The 12042-nt window shown below is 51.3% G+C and overlaps 1 protein-coding gene across 1 annotated transcript in view; it reads left to right on the plus strand.

Moving 5' to 3' along the window:
• Positions 1-2775: 2775 nt before the first annotated feature.
• Positions 2776-12042, plus strand: part of HDHD5 (haloacid dehalogenase like hydrolase domain containing 5) — a 36234-nt gene continuing 26967 nt past the window's right edge. Inside the window, exons 1-2 of the mRNA XM_065522556.2 lie at positions 2776-2818; positions 9317-9444. Coding sequence (XP_065378628.1) covers positions 2794-2818; positions 9317-9444 — 153 coding nt within the window. The 5' untranslated portion in view covers positions 2776-2793. The remainder of the gene's footprint in view (positions 2819-9316; positions 9445-12042) is intronic.

The following is a 12042-nucleotide window of genomic DNA, read 5'->3' on the forward strand; positions in this document are numbered from 1 at the left end:
GCCACCACGCCTGGCTAATTTTTGTATTTTTAGTAGAGACAGGGTTTCACCATGTTGGCCAGGCTGGTCTCGAACTGCTGACCTCAGGCAATCCGCACGCCTGGGCCTCCCAAAGTGCTGGGATTACAGGTATGAACCACTATGCCCGGCCCCTTTTTTCCTTCTACCAGTACGACTCAGGGATTCAGGTTGTGTTCAATGGGCTATAATCCATTACTAGCATTATTTATTGTGATGCCTATACTATTCCACATCTGGCCATGGGAGTCCTGTTAAGTTGGCTGATGATAAAGTTCTATAATTTTTTGAGAACTTTCTTACTTTTTCTTCTCTTTTTTTTTTTTTTTTTGTGACAGGGTCTTGCTCCATCCCCCAGGCTGGAGTACGGTGGTGCCATTACAGCTTATTGCAGCCTTGACCCCATAGGCTCAAGCGATCCTCCTACCTCACCCTCCCTAGAAGTTGGGACGACAAGCACATACCATCACGTCTGGCTAATTTTTGTATTTTTTGTAGAGACAGGGTCTTGCCATATTGTCCAGTCTGGTCTGAAACTCCTGGGCTCAAGCAATTTGCCCACCTCAGCCTCCCAAAGTGCTGCGATTATGGGTGTGGACCACTGTGTCTGGCCAGACTTCCTTATTTTCTTACGCAATAAAATGTTGTAGGTTCATTTTGTACTTTCCCTGTGTCATGCCTGAGCTCAGCCATTTCTCAGGGAGCTCTGTTCCTTTCAGTAGAGAAAAATATTTAGCAGCCCTGATCTAGGCACCAGATGTGCTCATTGGTACTGGAGTATGTTTGTGTGTGTGTATAGACACATAAATACAAGTTATGCATATTAAAATGGAAATATATGGCCAGGTGTGGTAGCTCATCCCTGTAATCCTATCACTTTGGGAGACTGAGGTGGGTGGATCACTTGAGGTCAGGAGTTTGAAACCAGCCTGGCCAACATGGTAAAACCCCATTCCTACTAAAAATACAAAAAAATTAGCCAGGCATGTTGGTGGGCACCTGTAATCCCAGCTACTCGAGAGGCTGAGGCAGGAGAATCGCTTGAACACAGGAGGGGGAGGTTGCAGTGAGCCAAGATCATGCCACCGCACTCCAGCCTGGGGGAGACTCCGTCTCAAAAACAAACAAACAAACAAAAATCCAAAATAAAACAAAACAAAAAAATGGGCAGGAAGAGGGAAAGAGTTGAAAGAAGAAGAGAAAACGATGGAATTGTTAGACTGGAAGTGACCTCTGGAATGGAGGGCTAGGCTACCTTAGCAGCACTACTGAAGCTGCCATTTCAGAGGAAATGTGTGTTAGTCAGATTTTATTCTTTTTTCCTTAAGAAGACCCTTCAAATATGTATAAACCTCAGGACTGCCCCAAAATCTGGATCTGTGCCTGCTCTAGATCAGCTCTTCATTTGGAAGGAGGAAAGCGAGGTGGAGGTGTGTTCGTTTGAAAAGACTAGCTGAGGCCGGGTGTGGTGGCTCACACCTGTAATCCCAGCACTTTGGGAGGCCAAGAAGGGCGGATCACGAGGTCAGGAGATCCAGACCATCCTGGCTTACACGGTGAAACCCCGTCTCTACTAAAAATACAAAAAAACTAGCTGGGCGAGGTGGCAGGCGCCTGTAGTCCCAGCTACTCGGGAGGCTGAGGCAGGAGAATGGCGTGAACCCGGAAGGCGGAGCTTGCAGTGAGCCGAGATCGCACCACTGCGCTCCAGCCTGGGTGACAGACCCAGACTCCGTCACAAAAAAAAAAAAAAAAAAAAAAAAAAAAAAAAAAAAAGACTAGCTGAAAAGAGAAAACTTACAGGAGCCTCAGCCTGCGTGGGGCCCTGAAAGACTGCAACCAGCCTCACCTTCAAGGAGAGCAGCCCAAGCCTTCCTCAGGAAGATGTCCCTGTTTCTTTTTCTTTTTTTTTGAGACGGAGTCTCGCTCTGTCACCCAGGCTGGAGTGCAGTGGTGCAATCTCAGCTCACTGCAACCTCCGCCATCCGAGTTCAAGTGATTCTCCTGTCTCAGCCTCCCGAGTAGCTGGGACTACAGGCGCACGCCACCACACCCGGCTAATTTTTGTATTTTTAGTAGAGTTGGGGCTTCAGCATGTTGGCCAGGCTGATCTCGACCTCCTGACCTCAAGTGATCTGGCTGCCTCAGCCTCCCAAAGTGCTGGGATTACAGGCGTGAGTCACCGCACCCGGTGCCTGTTCCATTCTTAAAGCTCACCAGAATGAGATTCTGTAAACTGTCTCAGCCACCCATCCCCGAATCCCAAATGGCTGTTTCCCATGGTCAGGATTTCAATGACTGGTGCCATCCTTGGTTCTCACAGGAATTGATCTCTTCGGGAGGACGGTATGAAAATGCATCTGTAAGCTCAGGGTTGGAAATATTATTTTTACATACATAATCTAGGTTACCTAATTTATTGTTTTGAGACAGGGTCTCACTGCCCAGCCTGGAGTGCAGTGGTGTGATCATAGCTCACTATGATCTTGACCTCCTGCCTCAGCCTCTCAAGTTGTTGGGACGACAGGCGCGCACCACCACCCCGGCTGTTTATTTAATAGAGATGGGGTCTCCTTTTGTTGCCCAGGCTGGTATGGAACTCCCGGCATCAAGTGATTCTCCTGCCTGGACCTCCCAAGGCTCTGGGATTACAGGCCTGAGCCACCTTGCCAGCCCAGTATGTTACTTTAAATAGCAGTCATCCTAAAAATAGCTTACCCTCCTCTGTCCTTCCCTTCGTGGAAAGGGTGTAAAAATAACATTTGGGGGCTGTAAATGCTGCCGAGATCTCTGGAGCAAGGTGGGTGCAGAGGTGTGATTTGGGTTTGGCTGTGCTCTGAAAAAAACAGGGCGGAGCTGCTGGTTTTGAATTTGTCCAGACTTTTTAGCCAATAGCCTCTTCCTCCGCCACCTTCCAGGGTGGGACCCAGCCTTCCAAAACGCCTTTGCTGAGGAACCATGCACCTTGGATGAGGGCCCCAGCTCAGCCAGGCCTCCCTGAGGCTAAGCCAGCCCGGGGTGGGGACTGATGGAGGGACTAGAGTTTCTTAGATTCACAGAATAGCAGAGCTGGGAGAGGCCTAAAGACCATCTTATCCACGCGTTTGTGTTTCTGATGACTGATTAAGGCCCAGAGAGGGTCAGTAACTCCTCCAGGTCGCACAGTGGGTGACAGCAGGTATGTGCTCGTCCTGGGACACAGAGCTGTTTTCTTCGCTGGTCTGGAGTGGATTTCGGGGGTCGGCACCTGCATCCCAGTGAGCTCTCGGCGCCCCTCACTCCTAGCTGAGTGGGGTCGGTCGGCCTCCATCCCTGTTCTCCCCAGCTGCAGAGCCAGAGCGCACCGGCCTCCAGGGGGCGCCGCCTCCGGGCCGCGCCGACCCTCCCGAGCCCTGCTCTCTCTGGCCAGGGGTCAGCCCCGGAAACAGCCTCAGTTTCCTGTCCCTTCCCTGCCCGGGAGCAAAGATGTAGGCGCCCAGGCCCCGCCCGCGAGCTCCCTTTGTCCGGCGTCCCTAGCGGCGCGCCCTGCCCCGCCGCCCCGCAGCTTGCGGATGGCTGCGGCCGCCCGAGCTCCGGGTGGCTGAGGTGGCGGGGAAACGGCAGAACGCAGGCGGCGATTCGCTGGGGCCGGCGGCCGGCGGGAGGCGATGGCCCCAGGCTCCGCGCACCTGTGGAACTGCGCGGGCGGCGCGGCGCTGCTGCCCCCTGCCGGCCGCGCCCGGTCCCACCCCCGTGTCCACCCCGGCCCGGGTGCCCTCGGGGTCCCTCGCGTCACTGTGGGCAGCGCCAAGCTATGGCTTCCCTTGGCGGAGTGGGGTGGGGCCGCGGGACGGCACAGAGCTCCCCCGCCGCGAATACGCTGGTTTAGTTGCTTCCCACAGATCACACACGGCCTTGCCTGTTCGCAGGGTCCCCTCCCGGCCTCAACCCGCTGCCAGGCAGCATGGGCCGCTGGTGACCTTGGGTCATCCTGGCCTCTATGCTTTTAGAGTAGAGGCCGGGTGGTGGCGGCGCCTGTAGGCCAGCATTCTGGGAGGCCCAGGAGGGGCGCTCGAGCCCAGGAGTTCTAGACCAACCTGGGGAACACAGCGAGACTCTGTCTCTTCAAAACAAAGCAAAACAAAAACAAAAAAAGAGTAGAGCCCATAGTACAGGATGATAGAGTAGCGCCTTAATGAATTTTACATTTTAATTGCATTTAAAATTAAAATGTGAATCTATATACAATCACATTTCAAAAATTCAAAAAGTGTGAAAAGGAACACATTCGAAAGGCTTGTGTCCACCTCTCTTTTCCACCGTCCTCTTTCCCATCCCACCCATTCTCCCACCAGGCTTAGTTTCTTGTGTTTCTTTATGCAAAATAAACAAAAGCAAATATATATTGTTTTTCCCACTCCGATGCAAAAGGCAGCACGGTATCCACACTGTTCTGAACTCTTTTTTTTTTTTTTTTTTTTTTTTTTTGAGACAGGGTTTCACTCTGCTGCCCATACGGGAGTGCAGTGGCACAATCTCAACTCACTGTAGCCTCCACCTCCTGGTTTCAGGCGATTCTCCTGCTTCATCTGGACCACAGGCACACACCACCATGCCCGGCTAATTTTGTATTATTATTTTTTTCAAGATGGAGGCTTGCTCGGTTGCCCACAGCTGGAGTGCAATGGCACGATCTCGGCTCACTGCAACCTCCACCTCCCAGGTTCAAGCAATTCTCCTGCCTCAGCCTCCTGAGTAGCTGGGATTACAGGGGTGCGCCACCACACCTGGCTAATTTTTGTATTTTTAGTAGAGATGGGGTTTCACCATGTTGACTAGGCTGGTCTTGAACTCCTGACCTCATGATCTGCCCACCTCAGCCTCCCAAAGTACTGGGATTACAGGCATGAGCCACCACACCCCGCCTAGTTTTTGTATTTTTATTTTTATTTTTTATTTTTTTGAGATGAAGTCTTTGCTCTTGTCTCCCAGGCTGGCGTGCAATGGCACCATCTCGGCTCACTGCAATCTCCACCTCCCAGGTTCAGGCAATTCTCTTGCCTTAGCCTCTTGAGTAACTGGGATTACAAATGCACACCACCACGCCTGGCTAATTTTTGTATTTTTAGTAGGCCAGGCTGGTCTCGAATTCCTGACCTCAGGTGATCCAGCCACCTCCCAAAGTGCTGGGATTACAGGTGTGAGCCAACGTGCCCAGCAAATTTTTGTATTTTAGTACTTGGAACTCCTGACCTCAGCTGATCCGCCCGCTTTGGCCTTCCAAACTGCTGGGATTACAGGCTGGAGCCACCACGCCTGGCCCGACAGAGTTCTAAGCATGTAGGAAGCATGCGAAGTCCACGCAAGTCCCTGGGCTAGGCTGCTAGCCTCCCTGCTTGGTACCTGGTGGCTGTTCCCCAGGAGGGCAGATAGACTCCCAGCTATCTGCCCTCTTGGCATTGTGAGCTCCCTGGCCCATCCCTAGGCTGCACTGCACTTCCCAGTCAGGGCAGTGCCTGGACCCTCCAAATACAGCTCCTGCCACGGCCTCTCCCAAATCCCAGGGGCAAACGGGGCGTTGATGCACTTAGCTCAGCCCTCACACTCTCCTGCCACTGACCCTGAGAAGGGGCAGCTGGCACCAGAGAGTCTCTGAGCTGAACCTGGGCTCATCCTGCAAAGTCCTTCCTAGGGAGACTGGCATGCAGGCAAGGGGCTCAGCTCCTGAAGGCCCCCAGACTCCCATAGGAGGGGAGGGGATTCCAGGGACAGGCAGAGGGAAGGCTCCTGGGGAGTCAGTTGCCCTCCAGAGCCCAGGCTTACGGGTGGGTTGAGCAGATGGAGCTACTGCCCAGTGCTGTTTCCCCATGCCCTGACTCCAAGTGACCCCACTGACTGCTGCCCCTGTGGCTCCAGCCATGGATGGGTCCCAGCCTTTGACTGGCTGTACTTCATTGGGGTGATGGTTAATTTTCGGTGTCAACTTAACTGCATCAAGGGACACCTAGATAGCTGGTAAAGCAGCGTCTTGTGAGGCTGCTTCCAGAGAAGACTGGCGTATGAGTTGGTGGGCTGAGTGGGGAAGGCACCCTGTCAATATGGGAGGGTACCATCCAATCAGCTGGGAGCCCCGATAGGACAAAAAGGCAGAGGAAGGGGAAATTTGCTGTCTCTCTTCTGGAGCTGGGACATCAGAAGTCTAAGGGTCTTGACCTTTAGAGCTGGGACTTGCACCAGCAGCCCCCCAGGTTCTCAGGCCTTCAGCCTCAGATTGAGTCACGCTTTTAGCTTCCCTGGTTCAGAGGCTTTCAGACTTGAACTGAGCCATGCTCCCAGCAGCCCCAGGTCTCCAGGCGGCCTGTCGTAGGACTTCTCAGGCCTCCATAATCATGTGAGCCAATTCACCTAATAAATCCCTCCTCATGTATCTGTCTGTCTCCTATCTCTATCTATCTATCTATCTATCTATCTATCTATCTATCTATCTGTCTCTCTGTCTATCTATATATCTATCTATCTGCATGCTACAGGCTCTGTATCTCTGGAGAACCCTAATACCGTTAGGATGCAAATTGGAAGGGACACCACCTGTTAAATAGTCCTGCTGAAAGAATCAATCCTAAATCTTATCAAGACTTGAGATCCAGGTGGGGCGCAGTGACTCAGGGCTGTAATCCTGGCACTTTGGGAGGCCAAGGCAGGCAGATCACTTGAGGTCAGGAGTTCAAGACCAGCCTGGACAACTTGGTGAAACCCCATCTCTACAAAAATTAGCCAGGCATGATGGTGGGAGACTGTAATCCCAGCTACTCCGGAGGCTGAGGGGCGAGAATCGCTTGAACCGGGAGGCGGAGCTTGCACTGAGGCGAGATCGTGCCATTGTACTCCAGCCTGGGCAACAGAGTGAGACTCCATCTCAAAAAAAAACAAAAAACAAAAAAAAAACAACAAAAAAAACCCAAAACAAAAAAACACAAAACAAACAAAAAAAGAACTCTGTCAGTTCTTTGGTTCTGACTGTGATCAGAACCAAAGAATCAGGCAGAGGTTCATATGCTTGTAATCCCAGCACTTTGGGAGGCCAAGGCAGGTGGATCGCTTGAGCTCAGGAGTTTGAGACCAGCTTGGGCAACATGTCAAAACCCCGTATCTGCCAAAAAATACAAAATTTAGCTGAGTGTGGTGGGGAGGCTGAGGTAGGAGTATTGCTTGAGCCCAGGAGGTTGAGGCTACAGTGAGTCGAGACTCAGTCACTGCACTCCAGCCTGGGCAATGGAGGGAGACCCTGCCTCTAAAAAAAAAAAAAAGAAAAGAAACGAAAAGAAAAAAAGAACTCTGTCTACTAGTGTTTCTTTCCTCCCTCCTCTTCATCTCTGTTAGGTTTTAAAATTTCCTTGATCAAGCTTCTCTTGCCCTTCCTTTTCTCTCTCTTTCTCTCTAGCTTCTCCTTTCTTCCATTCCCTCCTCTCCTTTTCTTTTTATTGCCCCTTTCCCACAAGAAACCAGCCTGTCTTCAACGTGGTACACTGGACTGAGCAGAAGGAGTCAGGCTGGCGCACCTGGCCCAGGGGCAGCTGGGAGCCTGAATCTCTAGGGCTCTCTCCTCTGCCTGCACTTGGAGCCATGACCCAGCCTGACCCTCCACAGGGATCGTGCCAAGGGCTCTGTTCCTTGCCAGCATTTCAGGCACTTTGGGCCAGAGTTTCCTGGAGCAAGTGACGATGGGTGGGGAGAGGACAGTACGGACATAGGAAGGGAACAGGGGGACATGGCAAAGGCAGAAGCTGGGCAGGGCTGGGATGGGAGCACCCCATCAAGAGCACTGGGCGGAGGAGAGCTGTCCGTTGGGCTAGGAAGCTCCCTGAGTTACTTTCTTTCTTTCTTTTTATTTTTTTTTTTTGAGACAGAGTCTCGCTCTCTCGCCCAGGCTGGAGTGCAGTGGCGCTATCTCGGCTCACTGCAAGCTCCGCCTCCCGGGTTCACGCCATTCTCCTGCCTCAGCCTCCTGAGTAGCTGGGACTACAGGTGGCGCCCGCCACCTCGCCCGGCTAATTTTTTGTATTTTTAGCAGAGACGGGGTTTCACCATGTTAGCCAGGATGGTCTCGATCTCCTGACCTCGTGATCCGCCCACCTTGGCCTCCCAAAGTGCTGGGATTACAGGTGTGAGTCACTGCACCTGGCCTTTTTTTTGTTTTTTTAAGAGACAAGGTCTCTGTCGCCTAGGCTGGAGTGCAGTGGTGCAGTCCTCCCACATTAGTTTCCTGAGTAGCTGGGACTATAGGCACATGCCACTGTGCCAGGCCAGTTTTTTTTTGGAATTGGGGTCTCCCTGTGTTGCCCAGGCTGGTCTCAACTCCTGGCCTTAAAGAATCCTCCCGCCTCAGGCTCCAAAAGTGATTTATTCCTAAAACTCCTACAGCCTCTTTCCCCACCAGCCCCAGACTAGAGACCCCTACTGCACCTTCCCATCCCCCGCAGATAAGCAGAATAACTGGCCACCTCTGTTGTAGTGAGTTCAGGTGCCCACGCGATCTCGGGACCATTCCTCCCCAACTCCCCAGGTCCCTTCTGAAGACAGGAAGCACAGGGAGAACAGAGAATGCCAAAGGTTGAGCTCATTGCCTCTGTGGCATCAATACCTGACACTTGGTCCTATCCTGAATGTAAACTCTGCACGTGGTAAGGAGGGCAAGAGCAAGAGGCACTATGAGAATGACAAGGTGAAGCGACAGGCAGAGACAGGCCCGAGGGCTCCAGTGACAAGCTGGAGGGCTCCAGTGGCAAGGTGGAGGTTGCAGTGAGCCGAGATCGTGCCACTGCACTCCAGCCTGGGCGACAGAGTCAGACTCGGTCTCAAAAAAAAAAAGACAAGGTATGGTGGCTCACACCTGTAATCCCAGCACTTTGGGAGGTGGAGGCAGGAGAATTACTGGCCAGGAGTTCTAGACCAGCCTGAGTGACATAGTGAGACCGTGCCTAGAAAAAAAAATTAGCTGGGCATGGTGATGCATGCCTGTGATCCCAGCTACTCGGAGGCTGAGGTGGGAGGATTGGTTGAGGTCAAGGCTGCAGTGAACTTTGATCGCGCCACTGAACTCCATCCTGAGCGACAGATACCCTGTCACACACACAAAAAAGGAACCCAGGCTTTTCTGCTTAAATCTAAATCATTGAAAAATAGACAAGGGACAGATGAAAATAAAAATATCAGCTTTGTTACTGCTAAAAGCTTGTTGGAGAACACCACTTATTTGGGAGACAACACGGGCTTGCTGATGCTACCCTTGATTACAGGTATCTACCTGTCCTTGGGACAGGTATAAAGCCCAGCCCTCAGCACTGCAGGGACAGGCAGAACACACACTTCCGGTGGACCAGCTGGCTTCTAAAGAGGAGAGGGGACCAACCCACATATGCTTGGTTCTTCCTTCCCAGCTTCTCTCAGGTAAGTCACGTTTCCTCTTCCCCAGGTAGAGAGAGGCCAGGAGTATTATTATTATTATTATTATTATTTTTTTTTTTTTTTTGAGACGGAGTCTCGCTCTGTCGCCCTGGCTGGAGTGCAGTGGCCGGATCTCAGCTCACTGCAAGCTCCGCCTCCCGGGTTTACGCCATTCTCCTGCCTCAGCCTCCCGAGTAGCTGGGACTACAGGCGCCTGCCACCTCGCCCGGCTAGTTTTTTTGTATTTTTTAGTAGAGACGGGGTTTCACCATATTAGCCAGGATAGTCTTGATCTCCTGACCTCGTGATCCGCCCGTCTCGGCCTCCCAAAGTGCTGGGATTACAGGCTTGAGCCACCGTGCCCGGCCGCCAGGAGTATTATTAATAGAAGTCCCATTTTCAGGGAAACATGACAAGTAGGAAATACATATTCCTTCCCTACAGAGAACTCCACCTTCTCAGAATTCTCTTTTAGCAAGACTGAGTGTGTGTGTGTGTGTGTGTGTGTGTGTGTGAGAGAGAGACAGAGAGATGGAGAGAGATAGAGAGACAGAAAGAGAGAGAGAGACAGAAAGAGAGAGAGAGAGAGACAGTGAGCAGTAAACCCTTCTGCAAGCCCTTCCTGACCCCCAGCCAGGGGGACCCGCCCATCTCTCTGTGGCCTGTTACCCATCCTCCACCCCTGTTCTTCCAGCCACAGCTTCCCTGCCATTCCTGTGCTGGGAACCGACTTCTCTTTTCTTTTGTCTGCCTCCTACTGGTGTGAGGTAGGATATGCCAATTTCCCTCCTTTTATCCTTTATTCCTTCTCATGTGGAAAAGCAACCATGACTTTTAGCCAGCATAAGGCTATATTTTCTAGCCTTCTTTGCTGCTAGGCATGGCCATGTGGTTAAGTTTTGGCCAATGAGGTGTAAGCAGAAGTGGTGTAACAGACCCCTTGGAACTGCACCTGTAGGGAAATGGCATACCCCTTTTTGTCTCTTTCCTGGTGGCTGGCATGTGAACATAAGGGCTGGAGCCTGAGCAGCTATCTTAGACCACGAAGTAGCAGCTGTGCAGTGAAGGCCGTGAAGGAGCAAAATAGGAGCCTGGGTACCTAACAAGTTTGTGGAACCACAATACCAAGACTGTGTTGTTCTCTGCCAACTACTTCGTTTATGTGAGAGAAACACATTTCTTTCTTATTTAAGCCACTGCTCTTTGGAGGTTTCTGTGACTTGCAGCCAAACCTAATCCTAACTAATAGAAAATGTGTGTGGGTGATAGCAGGTTTACAGATGTCTAAATGCAGACACATGTTTGCAAGTTTGTGGAGAAAGTAAGAGTATGAACAGTCATTTACCTGTTGCTTTTTTTTTTTTTTTGAGATGGAGTCTCACTCTGTCACCCAGGCTGGAGTGCAATGGTGTAGTCTCGGCTCACTGCAACCTCCACCTCCCGGGTTCAAGTGATTCCCCAGCCTCGGCCTCCCGAGTAGCTGGGATTACAGATGCGTGCCAACATGCCCAGCTAATTTTTGTATTTTTAGTAGAGACGTGGTTTCACCATGTTGGCCCGGCTGGTCTTGAACTCCTGACCTCAGGTGATCTGCCCACCTCCACCTCCCAAAGTGCTAGGATTACAGGTGTGAGCCACCACGCCTGGCCTCACCTGCCTATTAATGTTAACTGAGCACCCATCATGTGCAAGGCACCATGCATAACGGGACCTGTGAAGGAGACAGAGGTGAATCAGAGAGACACTGCCCTCAAGCAGCTTAGAGTCCAGGGCATCGAGCTTGTATATGCATGAGGTTGGAACTTCCCACAGTGTATCTTCTGTTCTGTCACCTTTCCTGAAAATAACTGGCTCACCTCGTATTCCTGCCAGGAATGGCTGCTGTTTTATGGTGTTCGGGCCACAACAGAGGATGACTGAAAGCAAAGCAGGCCTGAGAGAAAAATATGGATCGTTTGAGATGAGCAGGGCCCACAGATATGAGTGCTGGGGCACCAGTTGAACAGAATTGTGGTCATATAGGTGTGGCTGGGGGCTGGGGATGGAGAACAGGGAGTAGCATCTGTTCTGGGATGGGAAGTGCATGGTCTCCAGAACATACTGGTCCAGCATCTGCTCAGAGACATACTAACTCCTAACGCAGAACTTCCTAAAGTGGGTCAGCAGCATGAGCATCCTGGGGAGCTGATCAGATATGCACGTCCAAACTCCAAGGGGCGCGCCATCAATCTGTGTTTTTAGGAGACCTCCAGGTGATTCTGATGGATGCTCAAGGTAGAGAATCCTGGACTTCTGAAGCCAGGTAGGAAGGCGGGGCAAGTCAGTGCACAGAAGGCTACAAATTCCAAATATAGTGTAATCCAAGCATCGAAGCTCCCTCTGAGACAAAAGCTAATTTAACAAACCCCACGAGTAACATGTGATTGAAAACTGGCGAGGCCCTTCTAATGAACATCCATGGTCCATTTGTACAGAGGGTACAAAACATAATCTGGATAAACTCAGAAGACGTGCTGATGTAAAGACTTGGGAAGTCTCCAAATTCAATCAAGTGAACGGAGCAAATATTCTGAACTTGAATGTGAAAGAACATCTTAATGT

The sequence above is a fragment of the Macaca fascicularis genome, chromosome 10 (assembly GCF_037993035.2).
Source record: "Macaca fascicularis isolate 582-1 chromosome 10, T2T-MFA8v1.1".
Lineage (NCBI taxonomy): Eukaryota > Metazoa > Chordata > Mammalia > Primates > Cercopithecidae > Macaca > Macaca fascicularis.